The sequence below is a fragment of the Brienomyrus brachyistius genome, chromosome 19, assembly GCF_023856365.1.
Source record: "Brienomyrus brachyistius isolate T26 chromosome 19, BBRACH_0.4, whole genome shotgun sequence".
Classification (NCBI taxonomy): Eukaryota; Metazoa; Chordata; class Actinopteri; order Osteoglossiformes; family Mormyridae; genus Brienomyrus; species Brienomyrus brachyistius.
Window position 1 is genome coordinate 16,158,526 of NC_064551.1, and position 18,395 is coordinate 16,176,920.

The 18,395-nt window shown below is 41.6% G+C and overlaps 1 protein-coding gene across 1 annotated transcript in view; it reads left to right on the forward strand.

Moving 5' to 3' along the window:
* The window catches only part of xkr6b (XK, Kell blood group complex subunit-related family, member 6b), a 56,096-nt gene extending 48,275 nt beyond the window's left edge, over positions 1 to 7,821 (forward strand). The window contains exons 2-3 of the mRNA XM_048985675.1: positions 1,910 to 2,106; positions 3,110 to 7,821. Of these exons, the coding sequence (XP_048841632.1) occupies positions 1,910 to 2,106; positions 3,110 to 4,071 (1,159 nt within the window). The 3' untranslated portion in view covers positions 4,072 to 7,821. The remainder of the gene's footprint in view (positions 1 to 1,909; positions 2,107 to 3,109) is intronic.
* The last annotated feature ends 10,574 nt before the right edge of the window (positions 7,822 to 18,395 follow it).

Here is an 18,395-nt window from a genome sequence, read left to right on the forward strand (position 1 = left end):
GCGGATGATGTAGTGGGGAGGACATTGTGTACTACTGACCAGGAGCTGTGGATGATGTTGTGGGGAGGACATTGCATACTACTGACCAGGAGCTGTGGATGATGTGGTGGGGAGAACATTGTGTACTACTGACCAGGAGCTGTGGATTATGTAGTGGGGAGGACATTGTGTACTACTGACCAGGAGCTGTGGATGATGTTGTGGGGAGGACATTGCATACTACTGACCAGGAGCTGTGGATGATGTTGTGGGGAGAACATTGTGTACTACTGACCAGGAGCTGTGGATTATGTAGTGGGGAGGACATTGTGTACTACTGACCAGGAGCTGTGGATGATGTTGTGGGGAGGACATTGCATACTACTGACCAGGAGCTGTGGATGATGTTGTGGGGAGAACATTGTGTACTACTGACCAGGAGCTGTGGATGATGTTGTGGGGAGGACATTGTGTACTCCTGACCAGGAGCTGTGGATGATGTAGTGGGGAGGACATTGTGTACTCCTGACCAGGAGCTATGGATGATGTGGTGGGGAGGACATTGTGTACTACTGACCAGGAGCTGTGGATGATGTTGTGGGGAGGACAACTTATTTCTCACTTCCGCGCTGTGATTAAACATGGTTACTGATCTTTTTGATCTTAAAAATACATGGCCGATGTTAATTAACGCACATTTGTTTTACCGTCCAGTTTGATGTATTCAAACAGTCCAGGTTTATTGCGTAGAAAAGCTATCCTGGATTGCAAACAGTAGGTGAAATGAGTTTTACACTTAATTGAAATGTAAATGCTGCATGGAAAAGAAGATAACGTTAAAGATCTGGTGAGGAAAGGGTAGCTTAATATGTGCAGGAGTTGGTAGCCTTTATCAGTGTGTTGTTATTATTATGTACAGGAGCCTGGGCTGATTCTAATTATGTAATTATTGACAGTGAAATTCAGGCCTTGAGGCTACAGTTGTCTGTACACAGCCCCGTTTGGATGTAGCCTTTCTGGGCCGGCACTAAAGGTGCTGCCACCATCACTCATCCATGGTGAGGTCAGAAAGAGCTATCAGAGAGCAGCTTGTCTCTCCATCTCAGTAGAAAAAGATTGTTTTCATCTTGTTGTTTCTTGTTTCTACCTGTTCATTTGATCACATCACCATCTGGTGGGTTCAAGGAGCTAATATCATAGGAAATGAATTATTTAAACGCATCAGATATGAGGTACATGGGTAGGGGAGAAGCTGTTGATCTGAGCGCTGAGAGATCATCTCGGGGTTTCGTAGCTACTGACCCCGTAGGTGCACCTTGTCGTAGCCTGGTGTCACATGGACGGGGAGGTCATGCGCTCTGCCAGAGTGGAGGCACAGCGAGTAGCTGCTTGTCAGCACGTCCAGGACGGAGTGTCACGTCAGGGTTCCTGACCCGGATGAGTAAATAAGGTGATGTGGGCGCCATGTGCTGGGTCATGGCAGATGGTCAGGAGGTGAAGCTCAGGAGGAGGACCTCCGGCTAACCGAACCTGGAGCAGGATGAACAGCGGCCTTTGGCATCGGCTCATGTGGCACCTGGTATCTCAATGAGCAGGTTCACACCCGAGTAACAGAGTACTTAATCTTTTTTATTAATGTAATCCTAATTCGTTAAACCACTTATATCATTTCCTGGCATCCTGGAGCCCAGCCCTAAACTGCCTCGGTTTGCCCCCCCCCCCAAAAAAATGCTGATTGTTGGAAAAGGATGGATGGATTGGTTTTCTTTATGGAAAATGCAAAATTTACCGTGGCACAGTTCAAAATCAGCGCGTGGTAATGACGACACATCACTGAGGGTGACCCATGACACTAAGCCACTCCTCCTCCACCACCACCTCCTCCTCCTCCTCTTCCTCACCTTCCCCGCCCCCCCCCCCCATCCCCCAGGTACATCCGGACCATGTACCTGGGCATCCAGAGTCGACGGCAAAAGGAACACCAGCGACGCTTCTACTGGGCCATGATGTACGAGTACGCGGACGTGAACATGCTGCGTCTTCTGGAGACCTTTCTGGAAAGCGCCCCCCAACTGGTGCTACAGCTCTGCATCATGATCCAGAAGAACCACGCAGAGACGCTGCAATGTAAGGCCCTTTGCGGGCAGGATGTCTCACGTTGCCCTCAGACATAATGTGTTGAGCACATGGTAAATACCAGCGTTTCCTTCTTTACGTGCCGATAGTGCTTGATTCACAGGAGCAGAGAAATTAGGAGAGTTTTATGAGAAGGACAGCTATTAGCATTAATAATGGCCCCAGACCGCCAGTGCCCATTACCTCAGCCACTTGGCCAATAAAAATGCAGTCCGTGTTGGGAGTCACAGGAGGTCTCTGATCAAGTGTGGTATTTAGATTTGTGCTGTCACTTTATGAATTTTACCAGTATATTGTAAGCTGCAGCCATGTTTTTACATTAAAGCATACATTGAAAATTTTCAGGAGTGTAAACGAGGCGCTGGATATTACATCACAATGAGCTCAGGAAATGAGAATTAAACTGGCTGGAAGAGAATGGGTGAAAAGAGGCAGATTAAGATATGTACAGTAATGACTTTTTGGTTAATTTGTCCTTAAATTATGCTGCATAAGTGAATCGTTCAAAGCTTATCCAACTGCATCAAAGTGATCATATTCTTACTTCCTTCGAAACAAGAAGTGAAATATACTGCATGCTGTAAGTACTGAATACTGAATACTCCAGGTGTCAGGGTAAACAATACTCAAGGTTTCTGCCTGTGTTGTGTCCTCCTTGTTTTCAGGCAGGCTGTCCAAAGAGCCCATGAAATAAACATATTTGGTAGTTTAAGAAAAGGAGTCTTCTGTGGAAATATTAGTAATCGAACTCAGTAACAGTAGTTCTGAATTAAGTAGCAGTTGAGCATAATCCGAAACCTGAGAACAACTACTCATTGTTTATCTAATGGCTCTTCAGCAAAATGTTATTATTTGTCTATTTTATTGAATTTGTACTCTGTGTGGTTAGTTTACTAGCAGGCATTTTCACAGAACGTGCAGGTGTGATAGCAATAAGCACTTTGGTCCTGTCTCCTCCTTTTCCTTCTCTCTCTGGCACTTTCGGCTCCTACAGGCGTCTCATCAGTGGCCTCACTGCTCTCCTTGGCCTGGGTGCTGGCCTCCTACCACAAGCTCCTGCGGGACTCGCGGGACGACACGAAAAGCATGAGCTACCGGGGGGCCCTGGTGCACATCTTTTGGCGACTCTTCACTATCTCCTCGCGGGTGCTCTCCTTCGCCCTCTTCGCCTCCATCTTCCACATCTACTTCGGCATCTTCGTCGTCGTGCACTGGTGCGCCATGGCCTTCTGGGTCATCCATGGGGGCACCGACTTCTGCATGTCTAAGTGGGAGGAGGTGCTCTTCAACATGGTGGTGGGAATCGTCTACATCTTCTGCTGGTTCAACGTCAAGGAGGGCAGGACCCGATATCGCATGGTGGCCTACTACTTCGTGGTGCTGGCTGAAAACACCGTCTTGACCTTACTGTGGTACGTCTACAGGGACCCCGCCACCACCGATTCCTACGCCGTATCGGCCCTGTGCGGGGTCTTCCTGAGCTTCGTCTCAGGTGTGCTCTTCATGTTCTTCTACTACGGGGTCCTGCATCCCATGGGTCCCAGGGTCCGGTTGCTAGCTAGCTCCTGCTGTGCCGAGCTCCTGTGGGGCCTTCCCTTGCCCCCAGAAGCTGAGCCCATGGCCCCCACCCCGGGCCCCCGTGGATCCCAGGCGACCCCAACCACGGGGGATTACACCCAGCAGGAGGAGCTATCTGCTGATACGTGCCTGCCCGTGTTCCAGGTGAGGTCCACCGCACCCACGACACCCTCAGGCCGTCCTTCCCGTCCCGAAGGACCCCTCATCAAGATCGACATGCCAAGGAAGCGCTACCCAGCGTGGGATGCCCACTTCGTGGACCGGCGTCTGAGGAGAACTATCAACATCCTGCAGTACATCACTCCCACCGCCGTGGGCATCCGGTACAGGGACGGGCCCCTTCTCTACGAGCTCCTCCAGTACGAGTCCTCTCTGTGACCCAGCCCCGCCTACACTCCTCCTCCTCTCTCTCCTTCTCTTTACCTCCCCATATCCATTCACCATGCGTCAGCTTTTCATTCCTTCATTTGCATTACATCCCAAAGATGAAACAGGAGCTACGTTTCAGGTGTTTTAAATCAGACCGCTGCACACCTGACCGGTATTACGGGATTATGAAATTAAGAAATGTATTTACACAAAAAAAGAAGAATTCTGATAAATATTGTGTCAAAAAAATCTGCAAATGGTAGTAGATCTGATTTTACCTTGTTCCTGTAAGTTTTTTATGTCTAGGAGGGGGAAAAATCCCTTTTTTAATTGTTTAATATTGTGTTCAGTGTGTGTAACGGTCAGGTTCCCCTGAGGGCTGGAGCCTGCAGCCAAACTGAAAACGGAATCATTCGTTCATGCTACCGGAGCTCCTGATAATGGGAATGATGGAGGAAAAAACAGGTGTCCTTCTCAACGCCCCCTTTCATTCACGCCTCGCGCTCTGTTTCCGTTTTTCTTTTCTTTCTTTCTTTTAACGTAAGGAAGAAACGGCAAATTTAATCAAAGATCCAGATCGGAAAGTTTTTTTTATGGGTAAAATTTTCTGTTAATAGCAGACAGGCTTCCAGCGAATCCCTGCTATCTTTTTCTAAAGAGGGTAGGAGAGAAAGAGAGAGAGAGCGAGCAAGAGAGGAAGAGAGAGAACATGAGAGAAAGGCAGAGAGAGAGAGAGGTGGCATTATCCTCTGAAGCCTTAATTTAAAGGAATACACTTGATCCCGCTCATTTTGTGTTTTTTAGCAATGTGATCAGGTGATCCCGGTTTCCCGTCTCGGTTTCACGCAAACGCCGCCACTCCCAGGTGCAGATTTGCTGAAGATCACTCAGCTGGTGCTAACAACATCTCAGTGCTGCGTCGCGTGAGTTGATAAGTGTCTCCTGGAGGTGAAGAAATCGGGATAAGGGATTTACGTAGCGAGTAGCTAATTAGAGTGCAATTCCTTCTGCTGTCTTAGTATTGTTACATAAAGCTCTCTTTTTTCAGGGATAAAATTAACATGATACTGTGCAATGCATTATTTTTGTGAAAGTATATGCACAAAACATCTCCGCCGGTGAGGTTATTTCTCAAAGGTTTACGCGTGTAAATGCACAGCAGCCCAAAGCACAACATGTAACTTGAGGGTTGAGGAAAACCCAAAGAGTTCAGACTGACAGCTTTTCGGGAAGCACAGAGAGGTGGGACAGTATCTGGATCTCGGCTCCCACCCCCCACCACCCCGGGAGGGACCTCAATGATCACTGTTATACCACATGATTCATCCCAGCTGTCTCTAGTTTGCCACAAAACCTATAAATTAGTGTCTTTCTCCCACACAGACAGATTTCTGAGACTCTTTCCGATTGTGGGTTAATGTTTGTCATTCCCCAACACTGATGAGTCTCACTCTTCCCTCTCCCAGTTAGTACTAATTTGATCTCTTCCATTCCCATTCCCTGATAAACCTGATAAATCTTCCCGCCTGTGATTCATCTGGCTTCTGTTCAGTATGCCTATATTTGTACAAGAAGTATCCCTTAATACCAAATGTCATTATTTTAGGGCACATTGGCTATAATTCAAAAGTGATAAAATTGATGAAAACCTTTACAGTTAAAGGTCTTTCCATCGAATGGCGGAAAGACCCTGGAAAATCTTAGGATAAATGCATCATTTTAAATGACACTGTCTAGCATCTGTCTGGCTGTTGAGTTGACAGGGAAGGCGATATTACTGCTGCTAATATTACCGACAAAATTCCTGTGGGAATCAGGAGACCTACCAGGCCCACAAATAGAAAAATATCAAATTATATTTAAAAAAAAAGAAGTTAAATAAATAAATAAATAAATAAATTCATTAATAAAGTTTGAAGGACATGTGCATATATGCATATGTTTTTGTTATATTTAAGTTTAAATCAATAGATTTAAAGAGAGCACAATATCGAAACTAAAGGCACAATTTTGGTGTTTTTTTCTGGAATAAACAGATCTACAACTTCCGCAGAATTATTTTGAAATAGGAAGATAGATGCACGAAATAATTAATGAAAAATACATTGTTTGAAACAGCTCATCCTGGGCTATTCCCTGTCTTGTGACACTGTATAGGACGAGTGATTTAAAAGAAGAATGAATGAGTGAGTGTTGTTTGAAGGCCACTTGTTCAGTGTACTCCATCATTCCCCTCCAAAAAAATAAAAAAAACATTTTTGGTGTATTTGTATTCCCTCATTTTCCACCCTTCAGCACCTCTTCCTATCCTCCGCCTTCCTCTGGTAATGGTTCTTTAAAAAAAAAAAAAACTTTAAAAAAGCTCAATGAAATTCAAGTAATAAATGTATGGGGTGCAAATTGCATGTCATTGGTGCCACAATGAATTTTGACATGCACATATTTGTCATTTGTTTTAAAATGTAATTTATTTTTACAGTGACTGTTTAACTGTCGTTTTGCTTTTGGTTTAGTTTTACGTTTCATTTATTTAAGGATATTTTTAAGAGTCTACATTTTAAAGATAATGAAACTAGAAGCTATCTTTGCCTGAATATACCTGAATTTTTACACAGTTTAACAACACGTTGCAGTGTTTAAACGGATTACTTTTATAGACAAAATCTGCTACAACAGAGGTTAGTCTCTCGGCATACAGGGCTTGCTGCTGCTGGCTCCTGCCTTGCAGTAATAAATAAAGCCAAATCACACCTTTTACTGTACTTTTGTCCCAGTTTTGGTGCCCCTGGACTCCTGTGTTCAAAACTACTGGAGGTGGATTAGCTTTTTGACATGAACAGCACACAAAAATATGTTCTAACAAAACTCCGGGTTCCCGCCCAATTGGCCGCGTATTACAGGTCGCCAAAAATGCATTTTCTCAACAAACAAAAAAAGAATTTTGCCTTTTCCTTAATATGCACCTTAACCAGAAAATTGGGCTCATTGTTGGTTGTTGGTCTTGTTAGTGTGGTAGATATATACTCTACAGGTTTGGTCGTTTTGTGTTTGCCTGTTGTTTTGTTATGCAGTGACACTAACAGCTGTCCAGGTGCACCACAAAGAGGAGGACAATGCTTTTCTGACCCTCTTGTGCCTGCTCAGATCTTTGCAAGCAGAAGTTGTGCAGGGTTAGACCAATGGGAAGTAGGGTACTTGCCAGGTATAGACTAATGAGGAGAAGGGTTCTTGCCAGGCTTGGAAAAGAATCCGACAGCAGGCTATGTGGAGGAACCCATGTGAACCCAGCTACAAGCTATTGCAGTGGCAGTGCTGGTTTGGCAAAAAAGCTCCTTAGTTCTGCTTTTCCTCGTTGCCACTGTCCTACCTTTCTGCTCTTGGACCTTTTGGCATTCACCCGGTCACTAAAAGGGTGGAGTACGTTCAGTGACAACGACGTTAACGATAGCTGTCTGTTTGGCACATCAAGGAGGTTTCGGCGGTTCCCCAGATCCTCGCTGAGGTACCAGACCGGCAAGCCATTAGCCCGGGAGGGTGCCCATTTCCTTCCATTCCTGGGATACATGGGCACCCGCACTGCCGGTATCTGCCAGCTGACTGGCTCATGTAGGTCACTCGGGGAGAAGGTGCTACGCCGGTCTTCCTCCCAGTCCCGGGAGCACATGGACCGTGACCCGTCCACGTGGGCTGTTCCATCCGCTGGCAGGCAGGATTCAGCTCCAGGCCTGGTTGCTGCTTGCTCTTCCTCCTCATCCGTGTGGGGCTCAGGTGTATTCTGGTGTACAGATTCTCTTTTCAGGATTTAAGCCGGGGGTGGGGGTGGGGGTGGGTTTTGGGGAAGGGTGATGGGGGGGCGGGGAGGGGGGCGACACTAGAAATGAAAATCCCCTCCCCCATGTGAGGTGTGCTACTGGGTGGGCGTTCTCTGCCTGTTAGGAAAGCAGATCCTCGGGTGAAGAGAGACAGTCGTGTCCACGACCGTGAGCCCACTCGGTGTTTCCAGTCTGCACGCATCACCAGCTGACCCTCGCCGTTTGCTCCAGCGGAGCTGCGTTCTCCCCCCACCCCCACCGCGCCCCCCGCACGACCTCCCCGCAGGATTTCCATTTCCACACTTACTAACAGCATTCTGGTTCACTGTTGTTTGCTGGTATGTTACTAACCGCAAGCGTCAGCTTTATTGTCCCTCATCTTCATTAGTTTTTTGGGGAAAAAAAAAGAGCAGCAGCAGGAAAGCCCCCGTCTTGTTGGGTTTTCCCGGCTGCTGGACGCTTCTGTGGTGACCCTCAATTTTCGTGTTAGTCCACTTTTAAAGAGAGGGAGAGAGAGCTTTTCTTCTGTGAGCGAGTACACTGTGATCTCTTTCTACTGTACACCTGACCTGCGAAAACCCACATCAGCTCCACGTGAAATAAGGCTGACTCCACTTTTATTTTTTGGTACACTCACTTAACGGGACGTGAATAGTTTTAGCATCGGTGGTAGATGGTACTCAGACTTTCGGGTGCTTACTTCGTTTAACGTTGACGTCAAGACCGACTATTCCAAATTCAAGTGGGTTCCAGCTCGTGCACTGATTCCAATATTTCCCAACCTTTGCCCTTCTGACAGTATTTATGTAATTATGAAAGATTCAGCTGTTTCCAGGCAGGGCAGTCTGAATGTGGAGCTTTGCATTCCCTGGCCTAAAGCAGCTGCTTATGAAGGAAACTTTGTACCTACAGCTCCAGTTTCAACTTGTACTGCATCAAAGCCACACAATTTTAAGCTGATTCTTGTGTTAAACAAAATGACATAAATAATATTTCAAGCCTTACTGTGCTTTGCATTTTCAGTTTGGCAGTATAGCAAACAAACCCGACAAAAACCGAATTGAAACAAACGCTCTCCAGTATTTCGGCTTGTCTGAATTGAAAACCCTCCGCGTCTGGTTTCTCTTTGGCCCCCGAAACCATTTTGAATCCGTATCTATGTGCGATGATCCGCAGTCGAGTGTCTGAATCAGCCTGACAGCCGCATTTTCCGCAGCAGATGATAATATGATGGATGGAAACACTGCATGACGCCCGAATCATAGCTGCCGACGGCTGTCGGCGATCGAGGTGCTTTGCTCTCCGCACCACGAAGAGCTCGCCTCACCCAAAAAGAAGGACACTAAACTGTTGCAGGCTTACAGTAACTTTTCCTTCAGGCATCAAGCTTCCGTACACCACACTACTCTGCACACACCCTCACCCAACCGTACGCACTGAAACCATGGCGACAGCTCTCCGCTTCTCTGGCCCCGTGGTGCCTTTCCTATAGGTGCTTTCCTTCCTTTCCTAGACAGCCAATTCAGCAAACAACAATGCCAGTGTTTCTATCTTCTGTGTTTTTTTTTTTTATTTTGTGTCGTTATTTCTGTTTCACGTGACAGTGCAGTAGCTGATAATTGTACATAAACGTGTAACGTCGATTTGGAAAATATTGTCATATCCTGAATGTGTGTTATCAAAGCTATGAAATTAGTCGTTTTCTGAGGTCCCGTTTTGACTCCGACTTGGGCTCATTGTGTCTGCAGTTCTAGACGCTGTTATCCTGGTGACAGAATTTTTTTTGTGTAAAAAGTAAGGCAATACTGGACATCTGTGGGTAAAACTGAATTAACTCTTCTGCATTCAATTTCATTTAACAATACCCCATAACGTTAGTTAGTTAAAGTTAGACTTGATTTTTTTTTCTTTTATTTTTCAAATGTTGTTATACATGAATCAGTTTTCAGGTCATTGTATGATATATTTATTAGCTTGATTGAAATTAATATGATCGATGTGTTTCATTATGCTTTATAGCTCAACGCACATGGCTTGTGTCCGGCAAGAGAAAATGTATTTAGTGCCAACATCCAGATCTTCATCCTGACGTTGTTCACCCTGTAAACTAAACATAACCAACAAAGATAAATGCTAGACATCAGGTGATGTGAGTATTTGACTAATGTGCTGTTTGTCTCCAGTCGTGTTGTTTAATTCTGCCGAATGAGTGAATTTAACCCGACGGTACACGATTCCAAATTGCGCTTGTGACTTTGTCAACTGGCATCATACGTTCTCACAGCATGACACCGAAAGCATGTTTCCTGCCCATCACGGCATGTAATGCACGTGTTTTACCAGGCGCCCCAGCCTCCTTCAGCAGTCCTGGGGAGTATGCATATCCATCAAGTTTTCCCTCAGATGATCTGTTATATCTGTACTTTTCTGGTGTTACCGGTAACCCCTTCCGGATTTGAGCCAAGCTTTGCTGGAAGATGTTTTTCTTTCAAAACACACACACAAGCTCAAACACTGGTGCTCACAAACACACCCAAAGGTGCTACCACGAAGTGAACTGTGTTCGACCACATTGTAACTTCGTCCCGTGTGGTTACATCGTTGTCAAAGGGCGTGCCTCAAAGCCATTCCAGACTGCCCTTCGCTCTGGAATGACTAGCGCCCCCTTCTGCTCAGATCGGTTTACAGCAGAACCCACTTTGTGGAAAAAGTGACCCCTTTCAAAAATTTTCAACTGCAATGTTCAAATGTTCATGTTTTCTTTTTATTTACATATATGTGAATTTTCCTTTTTCGTAAAACTTTATAAAACAACAAATTCATGACACAGTGAAGTACAAAAACATGTCATTGTCAGAGTTTCTTTGCTGTAAATTTGAGTAATATGTGTAAAAAATGTTTATTTATGGGGTTTATTTTTTTTTTCAATTTGTATTATTGGTTTACCTGAACAATTGATATCCATGAATAAGTTTTGTGTTCCATTTTGACATTTTGTGAAATTCTGTAAAAACTGTAAATCACAATATGCATCTATGTGGGGAATTTAACAAAGTCAGCAACGTCAACTGGCCACTGGCTAAATGATTTAAAAATGACTCGAGCAACCAATGTTTTTGACGCGAAATATAGTGTCTCGGTTGTTTCAAAGCCTCCGGAGGCTCCCTCATTTAACAAAATGATGTCCAGTATTGCTGACACCTCGTATTTGGGATCAAACACATAAGGTGCTATAGCTCTTCCACACATTTTGAATTTTAGGTTAAATTGAGAAAATCATGCAGAAAACTTTATGTAAAGCCTTATTGTAGATCAGTGTAACAGACTGTTCACCCCGAAAAAGTCATTTAATTGTACTAAGCATACTAAGTGAAATCAACGCTACAGTCAAATTCCACCCTAATTTTTTTTACTTCACATTCATTTGTTTCATTCTATATTCACAGTTTTTACATATATACATGTGTATGTACAAAAGTTTGTAATGTACACTGATATTATAATAATTGATGATAATCCCACAATAAAAATGAACTTATTAGTAATATAATAACATTTAGGCCTTTGATATTTAGCTAAAAGTAATTTGTCAGTCAGTGGTCTCTGTAATTAATGGGAAGTGCTCACTGCTGATATTTTTATGTTTTAATCAATTAGGTGCTTTTCACTTTTGTTTAGCTAATAAACAAGGCTGAAGGAAGCTCTGACGTCTTAAGTACAGAGGACAGAACATGACGGCCTGGTCTTATAAAGTTAGCGAAAGAGGCTGACAATCTCAGCTGTTTTGGAGCTACGATATCACCAGGGAATGGCTCCATCAAACAGCCCCAGCTGATGATGGACACTTTAGGCCTAGACTCTATTTTGACAGATCTTGGTTAAAAAAAAACATGGCCTAAAAGCAATTTTTAAGCGTGGCACTTAAATGGCGCCCAGTGTGGTGTCTGTCTGTAATGCTAAAAATGTGTTTAAAACAAATGTGTTTTTGCACTGTAAATTTAAAGAATACACTTCTATTGTCTGTTATTATTTTTGGTTTTTTTGTATCCATTAAAGACCTAGGGGTCATCTCCATTAACCCTTGTTACCTCAAGAAATTGCAGGATACTCAGAGAAACACAAAATAGAAAGATTCATTGGGGTAACAAATAAATACAAAATTTCAACTACAGGTGCTCTACTCTCTTTTGCCAGTCAAACTAGGAAAGTTTAAGAATAACCAAATAGTTTTTAAAAAGTGCATGAAAACGATATTTTGGCTTTCAGAAAAAGGATTTTGACTTAAGCATGTGCATATTAATATATATGCTTGCTGCCATTCTAAAGGTAGCACTACAACTGAAGGTACCTTTGAAGGTTCGCGTTAGCTATTAAAGGCTTTGTGTAAACACAAACGACTAAAGTACATCCTCACCTTGATGCAAAGCCACAATCCAAAACTATGCAACCCCTTAGTCTATTAATCAAGGACTGGAACAATGCTACAAGACCTTTATTGTTACAGTATTTGTGTAATGACAGTGACTTTCAACGTTAGTTCAAGGTGAGAGTGCTAGTCAAATTTAAATGAAATGACATGTGGGAACATAAACACAAATCAGCAAACAGCCAAACAATCACCAAAATAAATACTGTAAAGACAAACAAACAATGTCATTTTGAAGTTGCAGTACATCTTTGTAGTTTTTGCGGCGTCTTTCCTCCTCTAACTATAAAGAATTTATTTGGTTACATTATTACAAAAAGAACTAGAACTTTGTTTTTGCTGGTGTGTGTCTTTTCTTTGTTTGTTTGTTTGTTTGTTTGTTTGACCAAACAAAAAGAAAGGGGGGAGACAGGAAACACTGTCTGATTAGTGAATGCCGAAAGAGCATTCAGAACTGTCTGTTTGTGTGATTGATATTGATAATTACAAGATTTAAAGGAAACAGATGCAGTATCTGAATTCAAAGTGACAGCTGATACAGTAATATTACTTATACTGTCTTTTTTGAGGTATTTGTTGCTATTATTAGTGTGGAGTCGTGATTATGACGTAATATAAAAACTCTAGGCAAAGCAGACTTGGTTCAGCATCCTCCAATCAACTCCACTGTGGCGGCGACCTGTCAGAAACACCACGTCCGGCCCACGGTCCACACGTGGCCCAGTTCGGGGTAAACCCATCTTTTCAGCCATTGGCGTTCTGTCCCACGGAAGACAGGAACTGGCCATATGAGATAGCCTACCGCAGCATGCGTTTGTAGAATATAAAATTCCATCCTCGGATTGCCATTTGATGTCGATGATGGTGTCTGTGAAAGACAAATACGAACGTGAGGAGGGGCTGAAATCCCAGCCTGAAGCAGCGAGTTTAATGAACCAGCAATAACTAAATTTACAGTTTTCTGTGTGGAGAATTTATAGCATCCAAAAAAACTAGGCCGTTATGCTGGCTAAAGCCACAGCTTTTACAATGGCAATATAATGTTTTTTTTTGTTGTAACGTTGCTCCTCTTACAAATGCACTGATGGGGATAAACGTGAGAGGGTCGGTCACTGCCACGTGGGGCTGGTGTCAAGGCAGTCCGTAAAAAGCTTTGTTTTTTGTGCAAGTGGGTGTACAATAGCTGATTTATTCACAAAATAACACAGGTTTATGAACCAAGTAAAAAGAACCTTTGGTCACTTTATGAAGTCTGAAGAGCAGGCCGAAAACAATGAACAGGCACTCAGTGCTTCAGGATTTACTTTTACGTGTTTCATCAGACGCTCTGTTGATCTTGTGTTGGGCATACAAGGTGACAGGAAGGACTGTCTGTCCGTAAGTTCATTTTACCTCCGCTCGTGATGTCAGCGCGTTGGCTGATCCCCCGCAGTTGGACATGAACAGAAGCAGCTGTTCATGCATGCTGTGAAAAATGAACGCTGCGTGTGGCATGAAATACAGATGTTAGGAAGTCAGGTATGGGGTGGGGGGTGCACGCTATACTTCACAACCACCTCACTAGTAATCTATTCCTACCTCATTTTCATAATTTTATTATATTTTTTTGTTCTAATCATATATGAAATTTGTATGAATGTTGTCGTAAGGTAAACTGACATTTTGCGGTATGCATTTTTTTTTAGAAATTTACCTCATATTTGCATTTTATTATAGAAATTTGCATAATCCTCCCACAGATATTTGACACTATAAAATGTCTAATAATTACCAGCCGTTACAGCTCTCATGAGCCTGCAGTTACCTTTCACTCACACGTTTATATTTTAGCAATTAATTTCCCCTTCTTCAAATATTAATTTTTTTTTTTTCCTGCTTGACTTTTGTGTGCAGTTCATGAGACATGAGATCACAGATCAGCAGATCACAGAATCACTAGGTCTGCATAGTATATATTTTGGGGTCTGCATTTCTGAACGACAGGTTATGGTGCCTATGAAGGCTTCCATAGCAAACAACTACATGCGATTAAAGGCAAAATCTTTACTGCTCTGCGAAATACAAGCACATATCAGACAACTAATTCGTATTAACATCTTAGGGTTTTGAAGTTATCATGTATTTTAAATGTAAACTCCAAACATCTGTTGGTTTTATGTCATGTAATGGATCTTCAGTGTTTACATTATTACTCATGCATCTTAATAGGTAATGCCCTAACGATAAGAGAATTATTAATTTGCACAATTGATTGGCCCCTGAGTCAATGGATGAAATATTTGTAGAAACTGAAAAAAGCAAAGATGTTTAACCTTTAAAGAGTTCCGAATTAAAATAATTAATTTAAGGGAATTGTTCTTGTTTACAAAGCAAGATATACTGTAATAGAAGAACTAAGGAGTAAAGCCAACAGTCCAAAAATATCAGCTTAATGAGCATTGATGACATCTGATTGTGGCTGCTGACCAGCAGATCTTTTCATGTTACTTATGTGATTCAGTGCTCATGTTGAATAATGCAGATAAAATCACAAATCAAAAGAAATCTTCAGTTTCCTCATGTATATTCATCCATCCATCCATTTTCCAACCCGCTTACCCTTCTGGGTCGCGGTGGTTCTGGAACCCATTTCCTCATGTATATGAAAAGCACAATTTATTTGATTTAAAAATAAGCACATTAACTGCAATCTATTGATTGTGAACTGGCATGTTGCGTATAATGTAAAGGTGACTTAATAAAGAGAATAGATGTATAGCTCGGACGGTTCATATCTACTCCAAAAACATATTCTTGGATTCCTAATATTAACCAATATTGTTCGGATTCTGTTTTCACATTTTTCACCTCATCTTAACTACTATTTCTGCAATTCTAAAATTATGGATTGGAGTTAAATGTTTAATACGTTTCATTGTATACTCATTTTTTTCCCAGTTGCATGCATGAGGCAAATTGTTAGTAGATGTATATTTAATGTATAAGTTATTTATGTTTACTGGGCCTTATTTAAGTTATTTTGTATAGTCGTCTTACTATTCTACAAAACAAGTTCAGATCTTGCTGGTGTGGATTCGACTGTGTCAAAATTGGAGTCATTTACGCATTTACTGTATGCTGCAGGAGACCACGAACTGGTGCTACACTATTTGCAACTGTGTGTTTTAAACTCATATAGTATATAGACAGCTTATGAATAAATTGTGTTTATTATATGAAATACGGAGGTGCAGACTAATTGGGATCACGTTAGTCAGCTAAAGTTTGCTTATTGCAACGGACCAATTTTAGTATTATTTCCTGGACTTTGTGCTTGATACTTTATTACTATCTGCTTTAATGTTCTCATGGTCACATTGCTTCTGTGAGCCAGGAAACATTTTCCATCACGTGAGGAGCAGCCAGATGTTGCTTCGTAATCATTATGCTACCTGATGACGTCAGACAGACTCACAGGAAGATAGATCGAATGAGCACTTGTCAGTAATGCACCAGGGTAATTTCCAGTAGGTCAGTGCTGTGTCCTGTCTGTTGGGTCACGAGCAGAAATCGCTAGTATTGTACTTCTGTCTTAGTGTTATAAATATTAATAAAACATTTTGGACAGGCATTAATCAGAAATGAGGACGTAGGTGGAAGTTAGTAGTGACTAATTGGCATAAGTTGTACTTGAAAATAGTTCTTATACAAATTGACTAGTGATCGGTATTGATCTGTACTGGTCGTGTATGTATGTATGTATGTATATGCAGTGTAGTCTGCGATCTATATTTGTACTTTATTTAATATGTTTTGAACTGGTCTGTAGAAGGAAGGATTTTCATGTCATGGAGCACCATAATGTCTAAGCGTAGGCCCGTTTGATTTCACATGGAGCACACTGTATTTTTAGATATAAGCAACATTACTGAATCTCTTTTTCAGGAAGTAAGAGTAATGTGAAAACTCCATCCTTTTTCCACAATGAACCATTTGTGGTGTATGAAGACTGGGTTATACTGTAGTCTAATAGAAGACATTAGGGTGAGAGGCTGCGGAGGCTTCAATGCGAAGCCTACATATCACACAAATATATCACTCGAGGTGTTTTAAAAGTGTTTGTAGATGTTGCGTCTTAAGGACTTAAAGGGCTATTTAAAAGCTGTTAAGAGTATGTCACAAAATCTTTGCAGCTGTGATTGTTTTTGGATGGCATCGGCTTCGGTTCAGCTTAAGGTTATACAGTACCACACACAAAGATTCCGGAATTATTATATTATTGTAGCAGTAATAATAGCAGTAACCCTCCCCCCTCCCCAAACAAGGACATGCTCTTGGGTTTTTGGGTTGTTCTTTGAGATCCATAAACTTCTTATTTCTAAGACCATCAACGGGGATAGCTGTGACTAAGAGCTAATATTTTCATTATTGACTTTCATTTGTGAACATGTGAATAGATAAACGTGCATAATTTTTTATTGCAACAAAAAGTGATAATAGTGAGACAGTTTGTCTCTAAATGTCTCTAAATGTTAGTTTTATTTGAAGCAATTTTGCTGAGTTATTCTTATTCTTTCACATTTTAATTAACGTGAGCTGCCATGAATATTACAACAGTTGTATACAATGTGCGTGTGAACTTTATATGTCTGTCATAACTTGTCATCATGCTGATTTTATAGCATAATTATTTAAGCATTTTAAATTAATTTAAGGCAAAGCTCATCCAATTTGGTAATTATGCTAATTATTACTAATGATATCTAATTGTTTTTTTGGGCCTTGCTGTGAATTGAATATGTCAGCAGTTTCTCAATCCGGTCCTCAGGGACCCTCAAGGTATCCGTGATATTGCTCCCTCCTAGATCCCTGTCAGACAGTCCACGTTTTCGCTCTGGGAGCTGGGAGGGAGCAAAAACGTGGACTGTCTGGCAGGGAGCAAAAATGTGGACTGTCTGGCTGTCCCCAAGGACTGGGTTGTGATACACTGATCTAAACACTCTACTCTTGCTTTACCTGGACTTTCCAAAGCTCACCAAAACTGTGTCATTTTTATGTTGGTGGAACATACCTTTCCTTTTTAGAGAACTTTTTATACACGATACACAGTGTAGTTAGTGTGCTGTACTATCATCAACAACTCCCATATACCATTTTTTTATTTTTTATTTGCTTTATAACTTCATAATGTTCAGCACATTATGAAACATAATAACAATTAAAGACGAGCGAGTTTCTTACATCTTGAATTTACTTTTTTTTTCCTGTTCTGAGAGGTCGAGTAATGCATAGACAAACTGGGTTAAAAAAGATGCATTAGCCCCTAAGGTGTATTTATTTAAGTGCTAAACAAAGAAATTATACAATATAATATGAGATTTTATTTTGTGTTTTTATACTACATTTATACCCTATCGTGTTTGCTGTCTTGATGTTCTTCGATTAAAGGAAAAAAGAGAGTATATACATATATATATGTGAAGATAGTAATTCATTGTAAAGCTACATTTTGGCCATTTTTAATATATACTGTGACTGGAAACCATTTTCAATCTTTTTTTGAGGGGGTGTTTACAATTCATGGTATTTTCCTTAGTTTTATTACCTTTCATTTGCATTGACCTGTGCATTCTATTGCTGGTTGATTTTAATTATATTAATAATTATAATCAAAGCAAACAAAGAATAATAATGTTTTCTAGGACTGTGTAATGCTGTGTTGTCCAGATTCTGTATAAAATCAAAAATATATATGATATATCCAATATCTGACAGTCAAATGGCGACTTAGTCTTCTGATGTAATTAACGAAATGCATACTGTTAGTGTTTTGGAAACACATTTAAAAAACCTATAAAAATTACCAAAAAAAAAATTATCTCGTAAGATGTTTGTGAACTCCTGCATGGTTAAGATGTACTTGGTGCATTGAGATTTGTTATTGAGAATTGAGCTACACGGTTAAAGGGATTTGAACATTTGCTTTCATTACTTCCTTCTGTCTCCGCGCAAGTTCGGAGAGTCCGCGAGCAGAACGCGCGCGCCTCAGCTTTTCACCGCAACGTTATCCAAGGTTTCGCTCTGCATTAGAATTAGACTGAGAACTGAAGCATCTT